The 22,515-nt window shown below is 39.0% G+C and overlaps 1 protein-coding gene and 1 pseudogene across 14 annotated transcripts in view; both read right to left on the bottom strand.

Moving 5' to 3' along the window:
* Positions 1 to 19,142, bottom strand: part of MAP9 (microtubule associated protein 9) — a 40,521-nt gene extending 21,379 nt beyond the window's left edge. For 2 of the 14 annotated variants that reach the window (XR_016211832.1, XM_051819924.3), the window contains exons 1-7: positions 18,878 to 19,127; positions 18,157 to 18,297; positions 16,699 to 16,783; positions 14,993 to 15,313; positions 10,658 to 10,881; positions 5,714 to 5,807; positions 3,489 to 3,739 (exon numbers count right to left, since the gene is read on the bottom strand). Coding sequence is in view for 13 of the 14 variants with exons in the window: in XM_051819924.3 (XP_051675884.3) it covers positions 3,489 to 3,739; positions 5,714 to 5,807; positions 10,658 to 10,881; positions 14,993 to 15,313; positions 16,699 to 16,783; positions 18,157 to 18,231 (1,050 nt within the window). In the remaining variant the exon portion in view is untranslated. Of the gene's footprint in view, positions 1 to 3,488; positions 3,740 to 5,713; positions 5,808 to 10,657; positions 10,882 to 14,992; positions 15,314 to 16,698; positions 16,784 to 18,156; positions 18,298 to 18,877 lie in introns of all 14 variants that reach the window. The other 12 variants (XM_051819926.3, XM_051819927.3, XM_051819928.3 and 9 more) reach the window with 12 other exon arrangements.
* Positions 1 to 22,515, bottom strand: part of LOC138843473 (ATP-binding cassette sub-family E member 1-like) — a 1,090,710-nt pseudogene that overhangs the window by 508,017 nt on the left and 560,178 nt on the right.

The raw sequence follows: 22,515 nt of genomic DNA, 5'->3' as shown, positions 1-22,515 counted from the left end.
TTAAAGAAGATAGCTAAGGGTGATTTACCTGGAAAATGGCTTAATCAGTCTTCATAATCTTAATTGAAAACTAATATTGTTCATTATAAAAGCCCTGCCCATCACAAATTTTTAGTTAGCCCTATTTTCTTTCCTTAACAGTGAATACACATATTACCTTAATAGTGAATACACACTAGAATATATTTTTAGTCAAATGTAGCTATAAGAGATAAAAAATTCATTTCAGGAGAAGTAAACATTCTACTGCATAGCTAAAGAATATGCATTTCTTTCATCAGGACACAGAACATTCTTCGGGATAGACCATATATTAGACCACAAAATAAGTCAACAAATTCAAAACAATGAAATCATATTGTGTATCTTTTCTGACCGCAAAGGAATAAAGCTTGAACTTACAAACAAAAGAAATTCTAGAAATCATACAACTGTATGGAGATGGAACAACATGCTCTTTCATGAATAATGGATCACTGAAGAAGTCAAATGGAAGATTTAAAAATTCTTGGAGACTAATGAAAATGGGAACACAACATACAACTAACAGGCAAAGCAATATTAAGATGAAAGTTTCTAACAATAAGGGCCTACATCAAAAAATGGGAATGTAGCAAATAAAATAAGCTAACAATGTATTTCAAAGACATAGAGAAACAAGAACAAGGAGCTGCTGTAGTGGAGTAACAGGTAAAGCCACCACCTGCAATGCCTACAACCCATATGGATGCTTGGCAGTTCCTGTCCCAGCTACTCCTGTAATCTCACTTGATTCCTGTCTCAGCTGCTCCACCTGCAATCCAGCTCTCTGCTAATGTCATAGGAAAAGCAGTAGAAGATGGACCAAGTAGTGGTTGGGCCCCTACCATCCACATGGGAGACCCAGAAGAAGCTCCTGGCTCCTGGCTTTTGCCTGTCCCAGCCCTAGCCATTGTGGTCATCTGGGCATGAACTAGAACACGGAAGATCTCTCTTTGTCTCTCCCTCTCTCTGACTTTCTAATAAATAAATAAATCTTTTAAAGAAGAAAATAAGTAAAGAAAACCAAGAACAAACCAAATCTGAAATGAGTGGAAGGTAAAAAAATAAAAATGAAGAAATAAAATAACAAAATACAAAACGTAAATGAAATGAATGCTTATTTAAAGAGACAAACCAAACTGAGAAAACATTAGACAGACTGAGAAAAAGAGAGAAGACTGAAATCAATAAAACCAGAGACAAAAAGGAGATATTACAATTGAAAGCAAAGAAATACAAAGAATCATTAAGAACTATCATGAACAAACCATATGCTAACAAATTGGAAAACTGAGAATAAATTTCTGGAAACATATAATCAATGAGATTATAAAAACATAGAAAACATGAACAGATCAATAACCAAAGATGAGATTGAGTCAGTGAAAAAGAATCTCCCAACAAAGAAGAGCCCAAGATCAGATGGCTTTCTGGGTTAATTCTATCAAATTTGTAAGGAGTAACTAACATAAGTATTAAAACTATTTTAAAGAGCTAAATGGAGGAGACTCTTCCAAACTAATTTCTTTAAGGCCAGAAGCAGACAAAGATATAACAACAAAAAAGGAAATTATAGTCCAATATCCCTGATAAACATAGATAAAAAAATCTTCAATAAAGAATGAACAAATCAAATCCAATAACATGAAAAATATCAACCAATCTAACCATGTGGTTTTTATCTCAGGGATGCAGAGATGGTTCAACATAGGCAAATCAATAAACATGATACATCACATCAACAGAATGAAGGATAAAAATCATATGGCTACCTCAATAGATGCACAGAAAGCATTTGATAAAATACAACTTCCTTTCATGATAAAAACCTCAAATTAAGTACTGAAGGAACATATCTCAGGATAATAAAGGCTATATATGACAAGCCCACAGCCAACATTTTATTGAATAGGGAAATTTTAGAAATATTTCCACTAATATCTAGACAAAGATGTCGACTCTTACCAGTCTTAATCAATACAGTACAGGAAGTTTTAGCCAGAGAAAGAAATTAAAGGTTTATAAATCAGAAAGTAGAAAGTCAAATTACCCATTTGCAGATGACATGGTTCTATATAAATGGAAATAAAACACTCTATTATGAGACTATTAGAAGTTATAAGAGAATTCAGCAAAGTTTCAGGTAACAACATCAATACACAAAAATCAGTATTATTTTTTATACACCAGCAGTGGTCTTGCTGGGAAAGAACTTGTAAGAACAATCCCACTCATAATAGCTAACAACAAAAAGAATGACCTTGGGATAAATTTAACCAGGGACAAAAAAGACCTCCACAATGAAAATTACGAAACATTAAAGAAAGAAATAGGAAATATAAATAGAGTCTCTCATGTTTATGGATTAAACAAATTAATGTTATCAGAATGTCCATACTACCCAAAGCAATTTATAGATTCAACACAATGTCCATCAAAATACCAATGCATTCTTCACAAAATTAGAAACAACAATCCTAAAATTCATTTAGAAACACAACAGACCCCCATTAGTGAAAGCAGTCTTGAATAATAAAAACAAACCAGAGGCATCACAATACCTGATGTGAAGACTTACAATAAGGCTACTTTCACCAAAGCTGCGTGAGACTGACATAAAAGTAAACACATACACAAATGGAACAGAATAGAAACTCCAGAAATAAATCCATGCATGCATAACCAATTTATCTTTGATAAATGTGCTAAAAATATTACCTGGAGAAAAGACAATCTCTTCAATAAATGGTGTTGGAAAATTGGATTTATACATGCAGAAGTGTGACTCAAAACCCCTAATGTACACACTATACAATAATCAATTCAAAATGCTCAAAGATCTAAATAGAAGAACTTATGCTAGGAAACAAAGATGAAACACTCCAAGACATTAGTACAAGCAAAATCTTTTTGAATAAGACCTCAATACATGGGATTGCATCAAACTAAGAAGCTTCTGCACAGCAGAGGAACAATTAACAGCACAGGATAAACTGCTCAGCATCACTAGCCATCAGGGAAATGCTAAGAAAAATGACAAATAGGTTCAAGATGCCATAGTACTTGCTACATACTTATTATGTTCACTGAATTATATGCCTTACATAATAATATTCCCTTCTTTCCTCACTTTATAATCTTTGTCATGAATCCCATGTTGTATGATATTATTATTCCTGCTTTCAAGGAAAATAAAAAAATAAAGCAACAAAATGTATATTATATACCTTTGATTTTTTTTTTGCAAAACAATGGGTTTCATTATATTCACTACAAATCTTCCTTGAAGTTAAAATTCAATTTAATTAAGTAAAAACCACTTAACAACACTACTACTAAAAGATGAGTTTTCTACAATTATAGTTTTCTGTAATTCAGAAGTTTGTAACACAAAAGATAACATACTTTAAAATTTTTTAAGTTTGAAGCTATAGTACAGAATAAGTAGTGTAAATGTATATAATTACCTTTGCAGATTCTGTTGGACTAGTGGATAATAAGATACTCTGAGATTTAAATAGTGATGGATCAACTGCTGAGTTATCGTCTGTTACCAGTTCAGCCTTCTCCTTTTCTTCTTTATGGCCCTCAGCAGTCAAATGACTTTCTTTAGGTTTCTCAAGTGCAGTAGTAACAAAGTCCATCAATAATGAATTCTCTTTATTTGCATTTGATTTCAAGGAAGCACAGTTTTCAGTGAATTCTTCATTCTGATCTACTTGGAGACAGAGTAACAGGATTAGAACTCTCTTCTGAATTAATAAGTCAGTTTGCTTTACATGAAGACTGGCTATTATCTCTTTTTCTTGTATAATAAAATACAGCCGGTTCTTGACATCTATAGATTACATAGCTGCAGATTCCATCAATTTCAGATCAAAGATAGTTTTAAAAATATAATTGTATCTCCACTGAACTCCTCTGGACTTTTTTTCTTGTTATTTACTAAGCAATAGAATGTAGAACTACTTACATGGCATTTTCAATGTAATGGGTATTATAAATAATCTGGAGAGGACTTAAAGTATATGGGAAATTATGCAAATACCAGATAATTTATAATAGGGGTTTGAGCACCCACAGATTTTGGTATCTGCCAGGGGTCTGGAACCAATTTCTTGTGGATACTGAGGGAATATTATATAAAGCAAACTAAAATATTAAACTTGAATAAATTGTGAGTTACAAAAAAAGAAAATAACTACTCTTAACCTAATGAAGCACTCCAAAAATCTAATAATTAGAAAAACAGCATATTAATAAATATAACGGTATAACTAGCCCCAAACAAACCATACTGAAAGACTTTGGTGGTGACGTATGAACCCATGAAGTGAGATGGTAGTATCCATTCAATTCTACCGTTTGAGTGTGTGTGAGCTGGAACAAGGGGCACACAGCTACTACAGTTACTGGCAATGCGGCTGTAGATTTGCACAGATGAAGGAGAACCAAGAACCAATGCAATTTTACACAGAGAATAAAGTCAGTCGCTGGGCAGTTGCATCCCCATCTTGAGATAGTGCTGACCCTGATACTAAAAAGGGCACTAAGGACAGGCTGGTTACTGACCCTCTCGGTGCTCAACTCTGGAATAAGATGGCTCAGCTGTGCTTTTACTCAATGGCTCCTATTCTAATTCTGTTGCACTTACGGATGTTCAACAGAAAGAAATTAATGCTTTTATGTGAATTATCAAGTTTCAATTCTACCAAGATGTACCTCCAGGCTAAATGTGTAACCTTTACTATCAAAAGTATTAATTCTGCTGCATTCATTTTTCTGGAAACTTGTTTTGGGGTAAGCTAAGTTTAAAATCACTTTATTATTATAGGACACATTCATATTTGGAGACTGACCACAACTCAACTCATCACTGAACTTTTAGAAATGTTAATCTATTCAGTGAAAAAACAATGGGGATTTTGGAGCTGAAAATTCAAGCTATGGCTCCATCACTAAAGTTGGGTATGATTCCCAATATCTTTGCACGTCAGTTTGTCTCATCTGAAAAATGACAAAAATGTTACATAGTAAGCACTTAGCTAATGCTAGTTACACATCCCAGTCCTAGAAACAGTTATGCCTTTTAGGTCTCTCATTAAGCCACATGTCATGCCCCTAGGAAAAGAAGCAGTGCATGAGACACGTCACTATCTGCTTACCATGATATTGTTCTAAGTGCTTTGTGTATATTACTCATTAATTTAATTTTCACAACCACCCTATGAGGTAGAATACTTTTATTTAAAGATCAATATACAGGGCAAGATAGGTTGGTTACTATGTTCATGTTGTTGTGTCTGGATTCAAATCTAGTTTAGTTTCACTCTAAAATTTCACCTAGCCATTATGTTGCATTACAATCTGCTGCAGCAACGCATATATAGTAATAGTTTACCTTAAGTGATCACTGTACTTGTACCAGGAACTGCCTAATGGCTGAAATGCCCTTTGTCACTTGATTTCCACAACTGCCTTATGAGACAGATAATATATAACTTAGACACTCAGAGATCACTTTTCGGCATCTAAAGTAACAACAGTTAATAAACTGCATAGTTGGGATTAAAACTCAGACTAATACAAATAGTTATTTTCCTTGTAACTATAAAAAGTATCATTTCTCTTACAAACAGACTTCTAAGCAATACATATGTCACAAATAAGACACAAAATTATAAATATCTACCTTTTATGGATGATTTTTCCCCAGGTTCTGGTGAAAAGGAATTTCCAGTACTTTCTCTAAGGGATGATGGTGATAGATTTGTTGCACATGGGTCCTGTTTAAAAGAAACGCATTTACCATATAAGTTTAGTTCCCAATATTTGTGGAGGCAACAGCTTTATTAAAACTTTGTTATGACTCAAAATTATGCATTATTAGGAGCTAGTTGTTGAAATACCAAGTATCAAGATAGTAGAAAAGAATATACTTTTGACTTTGATGTCCTAGTCATTAAAAAGGATCACTAAAAGAATTATTCTAGTCCTTTATATAACTGGTATCTCTATATTTGTTAATATTTTTCAAAACTCCTGCTGTTCAAAATGAAATCTTTTATAAATATCTAAGGCAATGACTAGGCTGACATCTCTTTCTACAATTCCTCTTTCAACAAAAGTATAAAGATGACAGTAGGTACAAATATCTTCTCTCAAACAAATATTAATAGTTGTCTAAACGAAAGATTTATAAACCCAGGTAATTCTACATATTTTAGGTAGGAAATCACAGGGATTTGATGTATTTGATTTTTCCTCAAAATTCTGAAGATAATATCTGAGACAAAATAAGCATATTTGAAACTAAATTAAACATGTTTTCATAGAGTAATAATCTTTCCAAAAGGTAATGATGGTATCATATGGGAAGTTTAATTTGGGGGCAAGTGTTTAGCACAGTAGTTGAGATGGTACTTTGGAAGTGTGCATCACGAATCAGAGTGCCTGGATTAGAGGCCCAGCTCTGCTTCCATTTCTAGCTTCCTCCTGATGCACACTTTGGGAGGCAGCAGGGGATGTTTCAAAGTAGTTGGGTCTTTGCCACCCATCTGGGAGATCTAGACTGACTTCAGTCTGACATAGCACTGGTTGTTATGAGCATTTGGGGAGTAATCAGTGGGTGGGACCTCTTTGTCTTTTTTGTCTGTCTCTGTCTTTCAAATAAAATAATAAATAAAACTTTTTAAATGTTATTTACCACAAAAAATTGATTTGTCCCAAAATAAATCACATTGGAAATTATAAATTATATTTAAAGAAATTGCAATGAAAGTAAAAGGCATCAAAAAAGTTGGGGCTGCTAAAGCAGTGCAGAAAAGAAAATTTGTAGCTTTCGAAGGTTTTACTAGAAAGGATGAAAGGCTTAAAGTCAATGAGAAACTTTTCACTCAATGATATAAAATTAAATCAAAGAAAGTAAAAGAAATGAATAAACACTGAAAAGCAGTGAAAATGGAAATACACAACAGAGATACTAGCAAAGCCCAAGTTTGTTCTTGTGAAAAGCTGAATAAAACTAAGCAGTCTATAAATATTTAACAAGAAATAGAGACAGAAAACAAAAAATATATACATTAGAGGTAAAAGAATGTAATGATAATCATGATAATAGATATCAAAAGGATAAGGCAGTATCATGGACAACTATGTTTATAAATTAATGTCTCAATTTCTTAGTATACAGAAATCACTAAACTGTTGAAATGGAAAAATCTGAACAGCAGATTACAAAAACAACTGAATTTAAGCCCAAAGACCTCTCCACAAAATATTCCAGATCTGAATAATTTTGCTGGTGATTCTTCTCATTAAAGGGAAAAATGGTACCAAACTTTTGGTTTCACACTAAACTATCAGGAAGTAAAGCAGGAAGAGGTATTACTCAACTCAATTAATAAAAAAGCCTGATAACAACATATAAGAAAAAATATATACACCAATAACCTTCATAAATACAGATGCAAAAATTTTAACAAAATATTAAGAAATCAAATCCCATAATAAAATACTATGCCATAATCAACCAGACTTTATCCCAGGAATTCTAGGTTACTTTAACACAAGAACAATATGATATACACGCTCATGCCACCTCACACACACACACACACACGCACATACACAATCGACAGGAAAAGTGGGAGATGAGGATATAGTGATAAAACAAAGTAGCCCATCCTTTCAGTATCTAGCTATGCCTTCTGCAGGAATGTAAGGCAGTAAGTAGAGGTACAGTGTCAAGTAAGAGTTTACTAAGAGGCTTGAGAATGACAGAATATGGATGGAAACAGACCAGTGAAAAGCCAAAAGTTAAACATAAAGGAGGGAGAAGGCTTAAACAAAAAACAGATGGGAAATCCCTGAAACCATAAACTTAAAGAAGATTCAGAGCACAATCATGGAGATACTTCATGTATTGAAAACTCAGATTGTTAAAAATAGAAGTATCCGGCCAGTGCCGCAGCTCAATAGGCTAATCCTCTGCCTGCGGCGCCGTCACACCGGGTTCTAATCCCGGTCTGAGCGCCGGATTCCATCCTGGTTGCTCCTCTTCCAGTCCAGCTCTCTGCTGTGGCCCGGGAGTACAGTGGAGGATGGCCCAAGTGCTTGGGCCCTGCACCCCATGGGAGACCAGGAAAAGCACCTGGTTCCTGCCTTTGGATCAGCGCGGTGTGCCAGCCGCAGCGCGCTGGCCGCAGCAACCATTGGGGGGTGAACCAACGGCAAAGGAAGACCTTTCTCTCTGTCTCTCTCTCTCACTGTCCACTCTGCCTGTCAAAAAAATTTAAAAAAAAATAGAAGTGTCCAATGGCATGATAATAATTCTGTGTTCTGGGTTATGTTTTGGATGTGAATGTGAATGTGGTCTTAAGATCACACAAGCAGCATGAAAATACTCATGATCTAATATTAATAGATGAAGAAAAGAATGATATAAAACATTACAAAAGGGAGTGGGTATTGGTACCATGGTTAAGATGTTGCTTTGGATACCAGCAACCCATATCAGAGAGCATGGATTCAAGTCCAGGCTACTCAACTTCTGATCAGCTTTCTGCTACTACGTACTCTGGGAGGCAGTAGGTGTTGATGGCTCAAGTATTTGGGTCCCTGCCACTCAAAAGTAAACAAATAATACATTTAAAAATCTTAAAGAAAAACCCAAAATATTATGAATATTAAGATGGAAAATAAAGCAAATATAGGAAAACAGTCTAATATAAAGCTGTAAAATGAACATCAGTACTATTAGATGATGGGACTAGGGTTGGATATTTTTCTGTGGAATTCTATGTCACAGTATGATGCTACTTTAAAACTTTGGGAACACTTTTTCTGTAAGAAATACTGAAACACAGAGTGGGTATTCAACACAGCAATTAAGAAATGTTCAAAAACAGCATTCAAAATTATGTATCTTTACCCACTTGAATAGTTCTTCCCTAAGTTCAGGTCTATTCACAACCTCAAAATACGACCTTATTTAAAAATAAGGCATTTACAGTTGTACTTAGTTAAGAGGAGGACATACAGGATTAGGGCGGGCCCTATAGTTGATGACTGGTTTCTTTTTTTAGAGAAGAAGGAGTCACAGAAACACCAAGGAGAAACAGGAAAGAAGGCTATGTAGTAATGAAGGCAGGGATTACACTGACACAGCTACAACCCAGAGAATGCTCAGGACTGCAGCCAACCAGCAGAGCTGAAAGAGGCAAGAATTCTTCCCTAAAGCCTTCAGAGGGAACACAGCTCTGCCTACACCTGGATATTGAATGTTGGCACCAGAACTGAGAGGATAATTTTATCATACACAAGTACATATCATACACAAGCACATATCATACATAAAGTACGTATCATACATAAAGTATGTATCATACATAAAGTTAACTGTTTGGGTTTCTCCCCCTCCCTGCCCCAATTTTCTGAACAAGTTACAAAGAGCACAGAGGAGTCAGTCAAATTGTTTGCTTTACTGGGAAAGCAGCAGAAGATTTGAATGAGTTGCCTATTGTGCTTCCCAACAGTTCAGGTCCAAATTGCAGGAATTCATGCATTCAGCCACAGTACAAAGGAGCTCCTTGTGGCCCCTTTTGTATCACCTCCCAGGGAGCAGATCCTTCCACACCAAGCCCAGTTATCCTGATGCCCCCACACGGATTGTGGTAGAAGAATGTTCCTCTCATACTTTCCTCATGTGAAATATGAGCTGGAAGTCTGCTTCCCACAGTGGAATATAGAGAGGGGACTAGGTGTTATCCTTTAAGAACAAGATGTAAATCCCCTGACAGAAATGTCAAGGGTCATATTCAATTCCATTTTGGTATATTCAAATAAAATAAAATAGTGTCATAAACATTAAATACATATCTGTTGAGTCAAGTAAACCAGATGAATAAAGTGATACTAGCTATATTATCTGTACCCATAAATTACATAATTTAAAAATATGTAAATTAAAAATAGATTGCAACTGAAAATTGTAGTATCATATAGATTCTAAAGAGAAACATCTTTTTTCTACATCGTACTTTCCCTGAAATTGGATGTATCTTATAATCACTGGTATGCCATAGTTTAATTGGATATTGATTTTTTTTAAATTTGAAACCATTTCCATATCAATTGCAAAAGAAAACATGTAAAAACGGGCCAGCGCCATGGCTCACTAGGCTAATCCTCCGCCTAGCGGCGCCAGCACACCAGGTTCTAGTCCTGGTTGGGGCGCCGGATTCTGTCCCGGTTGCCCCTCTTCCAGGCCAGCTCTCTGCTGTGGCCAGGGAGTGCAGTGGAGGATGGCCCAGGTGCTTGGGCCCTGCACCCCATGGGAGACCAGGATAAGCACCTGGCTCCTGGCTCCTGCCATCGGATCAGCGCAGTGCGCCGGCCACAGCGCGCCAGCCGCGGCGGCCATTGGAGGGTGAACCAATGGCAAAGGAAGACCTTTCTCTCTGTCTCTCTCTCTCACTGTCCACTCTGCCTGTTTAAAAAAAAACAAACAAACAAACAAAAAAAACCATGTAAAAACACAAACACAAATTGCCTCTCTCTCACACACACACACACACACACACACACAATCAGATGCAAAGGCTTAAATTCAAGAACACAAAGAAGTAGTACTAACCTCAGGATGATCATTTTCCTCTTTCTTCTCAGCTTCTAATTCTGTGCCATTTGGCCTCGTAGGGGAAGAAGGTGCAGACTGTACCTGTGGTTCTTGACTGGGAGAGATTTCTTTTTCTTCCAGTCTATCTTTCTGTTCCCTGTAGCTATTCTTTTTTAACATGCTCCTTGGCCGAGGTAAAGGTTTCAAGTGGTCATCTGTTTCAAGGCTGCTGTTGTTTTCTGCTGAAAGATAAAATGCTGTAAGTCCAGTGTATCAAACAAAGCCCATGGCTTCAACTACCCCCAGGTGGCCTCCCTACTTCCATTCTGTTCTCGCCCTTGTCTCTCTGTCCTGGAGAGTGCATAGGAATGCCACAATCCTTGTCTACCCAGAGCTCACATAAAGCGCAATTAAATGACAGCTCTTAACCAAAATAAAAAGATATTTGCCATCCTGAAAGCAGCTAATATATATACTTTAGTATAATGTACTTGTTTATGAAATCCTAACTCTTCAACTTCATGATCTTCATTGTATTCTAGATATTTAAGAAAACAAAAACAAAATGATACCTTCCCTTGGTCTACCTGTATAAAATGAGGAGGTTCCCTAAACCTTTACTGAGTACCTGATAGCAGGCCCTGTACAAGGACTCTACAGGTTGGAAAAGGAGATGATTCTCAATAAACAAAATTATAAGCCAAAGCCTGTTACAAATTAGAAGATGGTGAAGTTGGCACACAGGGGACAGAAGTGCCCCTTTACAATGGAGGAAGAAATGTAGAACTAGATAATTTGTGAATATAACTGCATTCATAAGACTTCTCTAGCAGATATTTAAATTAAAGTTACTATTTATTTCTAACTTTAAAATAAGAACTAATGTATTTCCATCTCTCAATATGTTGATGGAAGCTTATCATTTCTATATTTTTGTCTTAACTTTATGTGTAAAATTGGTTTATCATACCTTTCGAACACATCCTGACTAAATTAAGTCTTGGATGACTGTGCTACATCTTTATTGTTGTATTCTTTTCTATCATCACAGTGCTTGTAACATACTACAGTGGTAATCAAAATAAATATTTGTGGATAAATGAAACAATCTGTTTATGAACAAATACTAAATATCAAAATGAGTAAAAGATGTATTTATAAAATGCTTAATTCATGCCAGAACTGTTATAAGCACTTCAAATACATGAAGTCATTTATCTCCTAGAGGTATTTCAACTGTTAAGTTATTTCATAGATGAATAAACTGAAGAAGAGGTCTTGTATCCAAGGTCACAAACCTAGGAAGTTACAGTTCTGGGGTTAAAGCACAAGCACCTGACTGCAAAGACCACAACTCTGGTGACATTAATATTAAAACTAAAACAACTTAGCCTGCAGAAAATATTTCCTGCAATCACCACCCAAGTGACACTTGCTCTACAAATTGAAGGAGTCTGGTTATTGCACTTTTTACAAAAGACAAGCAGGCAGAATGAACATTTTCAAGTTCTACTGTTTTAATGGTCAATCAGCAGATGGGGGATCTCTGCATCTCTCTCTCTCTCTCTCTCTCTCTCTCTCTCTCTGTCTATCTCTGTCCTTGTGCCTTCCAAATAAATAAATAAAGCATTATTTGCTACTCAGAAGGATCTTATACGACATGAAAAAAAAAATCTAAGAATTTAGAGTATAAAACTATATTTGTAAACCACATTAATTCTTTCATAAATGAATTATTCATCAGATCCTTAATGAATCTGATATACCGGGTGTTATCTAAAGACCACTAACCTCAATTTTCATTTTTCAATTTGAAGAACCTGAGGGTTAACGACTTTAATATAATGTATACCAAAACTCCACTTCGAGAAGTATTGTCAAGTTCTCAGAAATAAAACAAATGCCCAAATACTTTTTTCAAACTTTGTTTTATAATCAAACATATAATATTACCTATATTGGTAATTATATTACATGTGCAGATATACAAGTGGTATGTGTGTGTGTACACACCCCTAAGTGGATCAGTTAGAGTTTTGCTGCCACTTTGTGGTTTAAGTATTTCCATATTCATTTTAGTTTACCATAGCTTTTTATCTACCATAAATTTCTTTTTTAAAAAATATTTTTACCAGCCGGCACCGCGGCTCACTAGGCTAATCCTCCGCCTAGTGGCGCCGGCACACCAGGTTCTAGTCCCGGTCGGGGCGCCGGATTCTGTCCCGGTTGCCCCTCTTCCAGGCCAGCCCTCTGCTGTGGCCAGGGAGTGCAGTGGAGGATGGCCCAGGTGCTTGGGCCCTGCACCCCATGGGAGACCAGGAAAAGCACCTGGCTCCTGGCTCCTGCCATCAGATCAGCGCGGTGTGCCGGCCACAGCGCGCCAGCCGCGGCGGCCATTGGAGGGTGAACCAACGGCAAAGGAAGACCTTTCTCTCTGTCTCTCTCTCTCACTGTCCACTCTGCCTGTCAAAAAAAAAAAAAATTTATTTATTTAATTGAGAGGCAGCGATACAGGCAGTGAGAGGGAGACAGAGAGAAAGGTCTTCCATCCGCTGATTCACTCCCCAAATGGCCACAACAGCCAGAGCTAGGCTGATCCAAAGCCAGCTGCCAGGAGCTTCTTCTGGGTCTCCCATGCAGGTGCATGAGCCTAAGCACTTGGGCCATCTTCCACTGCTTTCCCAGGTCATAGCAGAGAGCTGGATTAAAAGAGGAGCAGCGGGACTAGAACTGGCACCCCAAAGGGATGCCAGTGCTGCAGGCAGAAGATTAGCCAACTGCACCACAGCGCTGGCTCCTAGATACCATAAATTTCTAATTCTATATTTCCATATGTCTACGACCAATTTCTAGCTGTTATATGCTGACATTTTCCTTTTTCTTTACTTCTGTTTAAATGCAGACAAAGAGAGAAAAAGAGAGAGAAAGAGGGGAAGGGAGAGAGAAGAGATGGAGATCTCTTGGCTATTGGTTCTATCCAAAAATGGCCACAACAACCATGTCTAGACCAGGCTGAAGCCAGGGGCATGGAATTCCATCCAGGCCTCACACATGGGTTTCTGGTGCTGAAGTACTTGGCCCATCTTCTGCTGCTTTCACAGGCCCATTAGCAGGGAGCTGCATCAGAAGCACAGCATCCTGGACCTGAACTGGCATTGCCTACATGGGATGCTGGCATCACAAGAGGGGACTTAACTTACTGTACCACAACACTGGCCCACATTTCCTTAATAAATTTCAATTATGTTTCCTTCCTCTCTATCTTTGATTCCACTCACTATGCTGCAAAGGTAGAATTTAGAAGCTAATTCTGCTTCTTTTTGTCTTCTGCTTGCGTTCGTGTAGTGTTTATGAAACACAATTCAGTATATTCTCAACACAGCTCTGAAGAACAGGAAGAGTAGGCGACATCTTCTTTCATATGAATACGGTAAAGTTTCATGTATTTGCTGATGTTATATATAACTAATAAACAATGACTTGTCTTCCAATGTCCTGGACACATTTTCTAGTGTTCTTTGCTTATATCTTTTCATCATTTCAAAGTTAATGGGATTGGGGGCAGGGGGAGGAAGGAGCTGCTTCTTAACACATAGCTAAAATGTTCTCTGATGTTATCAGTGTTAACATGTGAACTATACAATGAACGTACAATGTGTGAACTATTGGCCAGCATTGTATCTACTGATGATATAAAACAAAGACATTTTTATGAAGTTAGCATCAATGAATATTTCCTCTATAAAACAGAAAGCAACAAAACTGGAAGACACCAAGTCTTTAACACTGCCTGCACAACTTCTTGTGTGGTGGCCTGGGAGTCATTAAAGAGGTTGGTCCTTGCTCCATTCTACCTTTGCTCCTCTGTGCCTAGCACTCAGGGAAACAGTGGGGAAAGCAACAACAAAACTGTCCCTTCAAGTACACAAACGTCAAAAAAATTTTCTGGCAAAATGTTGATATGGGAATGACTGTTTTCAGGATTAGTTCCAATGCTGTTTTAGCTCTAATCTCTGGAGTCCGAGGGGCTTAGAAAGGATTACATTGCACATCTGTCCCTAAAAAAGCAAAACTCAAGCTCACTGGTGTGGGATTTTGGCAGCTGTAGCTTCTGGATGAAGGTGCTCTGGCTTTCTTTCCAGCAGCAGCAAGATGCGAGACTGATAACACAGCCAGAAAGCCTAACTACAGGTTTCCTCTAGGGGTCTATTATTTTGCTTTATATATATAAAATTAAAAAGTTAGATCTGATGGCTTTTCCCCCTTAAACATATACTAGATACAAGAGTATTTTGTGCGGATTATCTCAAAATAGTTTTCAAGAAGTGCAATTATAGCTAACCAACAAATTACCTGAAGATGTGCTTTTCACTGGAAGAATTCTGGGTTTGGGTTTCAGTTTAATTTTGTCTTTCTCAATTTCTTGGCCTTTACTTTGAGATTCAGATGAGGAATTTACGACTATGTCTTCACAACCATTGGGTGCCATTTCCTCATCATTCTTGATGGTCAATTCTGGCTTATCTTTGATTAGGTCATTGCTTGATTTCTTGGTTTTCAAAAAAGTCAGTCTTGGAGCACTCTTTTCTTCATCATCTGATATATGAAAATCATTCATTTTCTTCTTAATTGAATTTTCATCTACTGAGGTATCAGAAAAATCCCCCAAAGAAACTGAAAAACGCAAAAAAAAAAAGCATTTTCAATAGTATATTTTAGTTTTAAAGGTTGCATGAACCAAAAAAGATTAAAGAACAGAAATGACTGGAAAAACATACATCATGAATGGGTGCAAATCTATTTTGCAGCTCTTCAAAATACCTAATATAGGCAGCTTTTATTGACACATATAAAGTAAAAATTCCATTTCACTGATTTACTCAAAATCAATCAGTGCCAAGTACAGTACTTGCCCTGGGAACCACCACCAAAAACTCCTCAAAATAACTGTCAGCAGTGGGACATTTCAACCAAAGTTTGGAGTATAAAACTTTCTTTGCAAATGACTCTGTATAAAATCAACAGCAACTGTCAATGGAATAATTTAACTAGCTTTTTTTTTCCCCCATAAATATTTTGGAACTACAGTTCTGTCCACAAAACTACATATTATTTTTAACAGAACAACTAGGCTGGTGCCGTGGCTCACTTGGCTAATCCTCCGCCTGCGGCACTGGCACCCTGGGTTCTAGTCACAGTTGGGGCACTGGGTTCTAGTTCCAGCTTCTCCTCTTGCAGTCCAGCTCTCTGCTGTGGCCCGGGAAGGCAGCGGAGGATGGCCAAAGTGCTTGGGTCACTGCAACCACATGGGAGACCGGGAGGAAGCACCCGGCTCCTGGATTCGGATCGGTGCAGCACCGGCCGTAGCGGCTATTTGGGGAGTGAATCAACGGAAGTTAGACCTTTCTCACTGTCTATAACTCTACCTGTCAAAAAAAAAAAAAAAAAAAAAAAGAACAACTAAAGAATATCCTAACCTTACAACATAGCAGTGATTTAATTATTATTTTGATTGCTTGTTTGTTACAGAGAACATTAAAAGTCTCCCAGTGCACAGTAAAGAATAGAAAACTGAATTAAAAGTTCAGAATTTTGTGTGCCTATATTTAAAACCTAAAATAAGTTTAAATAACTAAATTAAATTAAGATGCTAGTAATATATGCAATGTGAAGGATCTGTTTTTTACACCGACCCTCAACTACAGATAAAAAAACGTGATGTATGACAAGCATTACAAAAGTGCTTCCCATATGCACCAAAGTAGTTCTGTGGTCCTTGGTTACCAACCAGCTGTAGGGTTGTGAACCTTAAACATAAAACTTTCTCCAACTCCAAAAGGATAGCCCTCTTTTATTAGCATACGTGTTGTCAGTTAATTTATAATTCAAACAAGAGACACTTAAGACAAATTCTTGAAGATAAGACTTGCTTTCTACTAATCAAAAGGTTGAAATCTAAAACCAATCTAATCCATGGGTAATATGTTAGCGTAAAGTGACGATGGGTTGCTAAAGAAGTAAGGAAGTAAAAAAAAGAAACGCGGTTTACTTCTCCATACCAATCTCATCACTGTCAAAGTCCTCGGAGTACTCAGAGCTCCTCTGCCTGGCCGAGCGAGCTGTAATTGCTCTTATTAGCTCATCCTGAAAGAAAACAATTAAAATCAACTCCTGCCCAAATGTGGAGGTCTCATATTTATAAGTTTTAAATGAATAATACTTTTTTAATAACTGCTTTCAAAGGGAGGTTCCATTTATCTAATAAACATGCATTGGAAGCCTATTTTGTGCCATGCACCTGCGCCCTGAGATTCAGTGTGCTATGTCACAGACAAGAGACCTTCCTAACAGAGCCTGCAATTAAAATGGAGGAGACGGACACTATCAAATACATTAATTGCAGGTTATAAGGGTAATTCAAGCTGGAAGGTAAGAAACCAAACTCAATTTAGACAAAATTTATTAGAAATTGGCATTTTGAAAGAAATTGGTGCTTTTTTGAAAGATAATTTATTTACTTCAAAAGCAAAGTGACAGAAGCAGAGGGGTGAGGAGGGAAACAGAGAAAGAGATAGTCCATCCTCTGATTCATACTCCTCAAATGCCTGAGACAACCAAGGCTGGGCCAGGCTGAAGCCAAGAGCCAGGAACATCATCTAGGTCTCTCATGTGGGTGGCAAGAACCCAAGTACTTGGGCCCTCACCTGCTGCCTGCTAGTGTGCACATTAGCAGGAATCTGAACCAGAAGCAGAGTGGCCTGGACTCAACCAGGCACTCTAATATAGGACACAGGTGTCTCAACAGCGGCTTAACCTGCTGCTCCAATACCTGCCCTGAAACTAGTATTTTTAAAACATTTTTATTTTGGCACATTCCTGAAATGGAGGCAATCAATACCTTTGGCGCCTGAGTTCAGAACTGTAGACACAACATAGACAATTTAAATGTTTTTATGTTACAACAGGAAAAAACACAAAATGTTTACAGGAAAGTAGCCATTTAAAGCTACACCTGGCAGTTAAGATGCAGGTGGGGATGCCTGCATCTATATAGGAGGAGTGCTTGGGCCAGTATCAGCCCCACTGCTGAATCCAGATACCTGCTAATGTGCTCCTGGTAGGCAGAAGGTGATGGATGGTTCAGGGAGTTGGGTCCCTGTCACTGCTATGGAAGATCTAGAGTGAGTTCCTGGCTCTAGGCTTCAGCCTGGCCCACACCTGACTGTTGCTGTCATCCTGGAAATGAATCAGCTGATGGGAACTCTGTCTCTCTGCTACTCAAATGAATAATTACAACTCGTTTAACTTTGAACTTAGTAAGAACTTCATAATGAGGCTACCTGAGTAGTCGTTTAAATAATCCTGGAGCCCCAACATGACCGTCAGCAAAAGCTCAAAGGAATGTAAGGTTTGCTCATCCTTATATAGGACTGATTGTACATCACCACTTCCTACCTTCCTGATACAGCGTTTAAGTTGTAAAAACACTGAAAATGAAGATGTTTGGAATACTTTACCTGGAATGTAGTTCTTTTGGTAACTTTTGGACTCTTTGTATAAGCCAAAGTTGTGCTAAAAACTTCGTCAGACATCGTGTTGCCTTTTACCTTTATACAACAGCTAATAAATAACTGGAATAGTCCAAGCTCTGAAAGTGGCTGAAATACACAAAAGAGCAAATCAGACTTCTTCGCACACTTGAGAATTCCCACTGCAGTGCGTGCCTCCCCCCAGGAGCCAAGCCGAGCCAACATCGCACGAACACGGAGCTACATCTTCTCCTAAAAACATAAGTGTTCTTGCAAAGAAATACCAGATCCTCACAAGCAGCTTGTTTTCAAAAACGAAAATTCAGGAAGACTTTACCCTAAAACAGCTTTACGGTTATTTAAAGCTGAGCAAAATGCTGCCCGTTAATATACACCTTACTTTTCACTTCTATTCCAAAAGTGTTAACACTGCGTACAAACCGACCGCGCCTGGAGGGCTGGCAGGGTAAAAGGTGTAAGTGCACACACACACACACACACACACAGCTTGCACACTGCTCTATTCAAAGGAAAAGATCGTAACGTTAGAACACGAACAGCGATATTTTTCCAAGCACTTTGCCCCTCACAACAGTGCAAACAAAGCCAAATCAAGCAAAAGGAAGTTTCCGCAATGGGCTGTCTTAAAAGTCTCTATTTGAGGAAAGGCCGGGCCTCGGCCGCGCCCGCCACCCGCAGCAGCGCGCACCTGGACGGCCGCTCACCGCAGAGCCCGGAGCGCCCGGGTCCCCGCCAGCTCCTCAGGGCGTCCGGAACCCAGCACACGACAGGCCCCCGCATACCCCGGCGCAGTCACCGCCCCGTGATCCCCCGCCACTCCTGCGGCGGGCTCCCCAGAACCGAGCGCACGGCCTCCGGCGCGAGCCTCTCGCGGCGGCCAGGCCTAGCAGCGCTCGGACACCGAGCGCCCGACTGACCGAGGGGGCGGGACTAAAAACGGAGGTGGGAGGCCGTTGCTAGGAAACAGCGTCTCCGGCAGGAAGTGACTTCCCCACCAACGGGTCTCCTGGGTACCCAACTCCGCCCTCCAGCCGCACTAAGAAAGTGACGTCACCGTTCTGCGTCCAGGGGGAGGGGTGCTTCTGCGGTTGCCTAGGAGACAGCCCCCGCCCAGCTCCCTCCAGGGTCCGAGAGCGTTTGCGTGAGCCAAAGCGCATTCACGGTTCTGCCGCCTTTAGCACCGGAAGTTCTGTGACTCAGCGTGCCAGTGGATGGGACCGAATAAATGTCACGTACGAAGTTTGCAGAGACAAGCTGCATGGCTGAGTGCCTGGCGTCCCTGCTCAGCACCTGCGGCTGTGGTGCAAGTTGTTGAAGATAACGATATTGCCCACCTTAAAAGACTGAGTGTGGCATGAGATACTGCAGCTGGACGGCTTGGAAGAGTGCCTGCACTTGGATCCAGTCTTTGGTTCTCATGCAGCTGAGCCACAGGGGGCCTGCACGGAAGTCATTCCTTGTGGAACGAGTTGAAAGTTCATTTCCCATCTTGCTTTAATGCACAGCTCCCGGCCTTGGCATACTCAGTGAATTATCCATTTAAAGTGAAGTCAGCAAAGACGACAATCTAATAAAATGAAGGGCTTTATGCTGCTAAAGTCAAATTCGCATCTGCATCACAGTTAATATAAGTAACCCTTAAAATAAATAAAAACCAAAAACACTAACTAAAATAACATGGAAGTTAAAGGTAAAAGAACATATTGTTTTACTATTTTTAATTTATTGAGTGCAATCCTCGTTAACTTGTCCAAATGAATTCATTGACTAGCAGTTACACTTATACCTGGTATTTTAACCCAGGTTTCTACGATCTATTAATAATTCACTATTCAACAGTTATGCATAAACAAATCAACATTGAGATATAGAGTTAATAAATCAGTATGAGGAGGCTGTGAATACAGAGCGTAGCCCAAAGATGTTTTAAGGGATTGAGCATTGGTGCCTCAAATCCGTGTTCCAGGGAGAAGCAGGTGGTCCTCAGCTTCTGCTGCCCACTGGACAAGGGATTGGGGCTGAGGGAGGAGATCTAGAAGCAACTGAGACATGAATCTGTTCACAAGTTCCCTTCCCTAAACTCAGCAGGCAAGTTGTTTACTGTCCCATGGCTGGCCAGTAAGTCTGAGATTAGATAAAAATTAAAGAGAGATATGGATTGTTTGTAGCCATATCCAGCATTGATTGAATAAATAAGGCCCCAACCTAGGATTTCCCAAAGTGCCCTGCAAAAAGAAAGACCTCATGGATGTCAGTTAACAGAGACCATGACTTCTAGCAAGCAGAAGTGCCCATGCAGACTGGTGCATTGACCAATACCAGTGCCAGAGGAGAACATCTGTCAGCAAGGAGTTCTCAGCAGGGAGACATCAGGATCTTGATTACTGTTCTGGTTAAAAATGTATTCTGATGAGTGAGGGAGACCTGGGCATTGCTACTCAAATGTAACCATGTACATTTTTTTTTGGCTATTGTGTAGAGACAGACTTATTACACAGCACCAGAGATGTGATTCCCCATTCTAACTCAGAATGTGTCATTCAGAACAATATGGTTTTGTTATCAGGGCAACATCCTTAATTAGATGCCATACAGATTTTTTGTAAGTAGAAATGGGACTTGGTTGGACATGACCTCTGCTACCTGCACAAGGCTAACAGTAGTGGGTCCGGTATATTTCTTTGTACTTTTATTATTTTTTGTCCTTTTTTTTAAATCTTGTGAAATTTGTACTTTTTATATCCATGTTTTATGGGTAAGATAAGGAAGGTACAGAAAAATTAATTATCCTCCCAAGATATTCTAGCTATTAATACACACAACCAGGATTTGGATCCAGGCAAGCTATGATGGAGCCACTGCTCTTCACTAAACTCTGTTGTGGGCCTTCAAGAAACTTCCATACCCTAATCCTCAGGACCTACAACCTTGTTACCTTAGACGTCAAAAGGGATTTTGTGGATGTGATTAAAGATTTCAAAATAGGGAGATTATCCAATGTTACCTGAGCAGGAGGGTAAGAGAGAGGAGTTGTGCCAGCAATGGAAGCAGAGGTTGGGTGATGTGGGGCTGTGGCAAAAACAATCCAGGCAGCGTTTTAGAAACTGGAAAACACTGGGAGACGGATTCTTCCCTAAAGCCTCTGGAAGCAATATGATCCTGCCCACCTATTTCAGACTTCTGAGCTCCAGAACTATAAGGGGGAAAAATGAGCATTGTTGGTTATCATTAAATTTGTGGTAACATGCTATGTCAACAATAGAAATTAATACAACCATGTATGCTGTATTTATTTTTCAATCAAGAATCTGGTGCTCAGGACGGGAAAAAACAGGCAGTACCTTTATCATAATATAACTTACTTCTGTTGCTGCTTGCTATGCATGGCAGGAAAGCAGGGTCCACCATGGGCCTTAGAGTTAATAATGTAGTCTGTAGGGAAAATGGGGAAACCAGGAAATGTAATGATCAGATTATGCTAAAGACAGGGAGTTTTGACCATTCGAAGATGAACTGGTGGAGTGTGGCAGGCAGGGGTGGGCTAACCTAGAAGAAAGGTACACCCAGGAGATACAACATGACCATATTTTAAGTAATATGATTGAATTAAATAACGGTGTGTGTTCTGGGCAATGAAAAGAGGAGAGGACCAGCAGCTCAGTGCTGACTTTGGCCTCGCTGTGTTTGAGATATCTGTGGTATGTGGGGATAGAGCAAGACCGAGATTATGAGAATGAATTTAGAAGGGAGTGGAGGATGGAAGCCTGGTATACATTGACCAGATGTGCCTGTGGGTTTTAGACAGCAGAGGACAAGTGACAGCCAGAGAAATGGGAAGAGAAACAACAGAGGAGAATGTTCACAGATATGGGGGTGCCAATGCTGGCTATTCATCAGGTAGATAAGAGATGCGACTTCCTTTGGTGATAGGAAGTCGGTGGGGTCTGTCCTGTGCTTAGATAACAACAGTTTCAACAGAGATATCAGAGGTGGTGTGCTGCAGCTTGTAGCTACCTGCCTGTGCACATCTAGTCCCAACTCTGCACCCAGCCACATCCTTGTGATGGCTTTAGATAAGACATGGTGGAAATTGTTTGAGATTGGCAAATGCTACATTCACTCCCTCCCCAACCCCACCCTGCAAAAGCCAAACATTTACCAGACTCAACTGGGTGAGAAAGAAGAAGAATGATTGCACTAAGTCTACATGTGAACGGGAGATAAGGAAGTAGGAAATTAGAGTGTCCAATATTCTTTCCAGAAGTTAATGGTGAAGGCGAACAGAGAGTTCCAGTAACATCTGGAGACCCAAGTATGTTTGAAATA

The sequence above is a fragment of the Oryctolagus cuniculus genome, chromosome 8 (genome assembly GCF_051225735.1).
Source record: "Oryctolagus cuniculus isolate XC-2025 breed Fujian yellow rabbit chromosome 8, ASM5122573v1, whole genome shotgun sequence".
In the NCBI taxonomy this organism is placed as follows: Eukaryota; Metazoa; Chordata; class Mammalia; order Lagomorpha; family Leporidae; genus Oryctolagus; species Oryctolagus cuniculus.
This window is presented reverse-complemented; position numbering and strand designations above follow the sequence as displayed.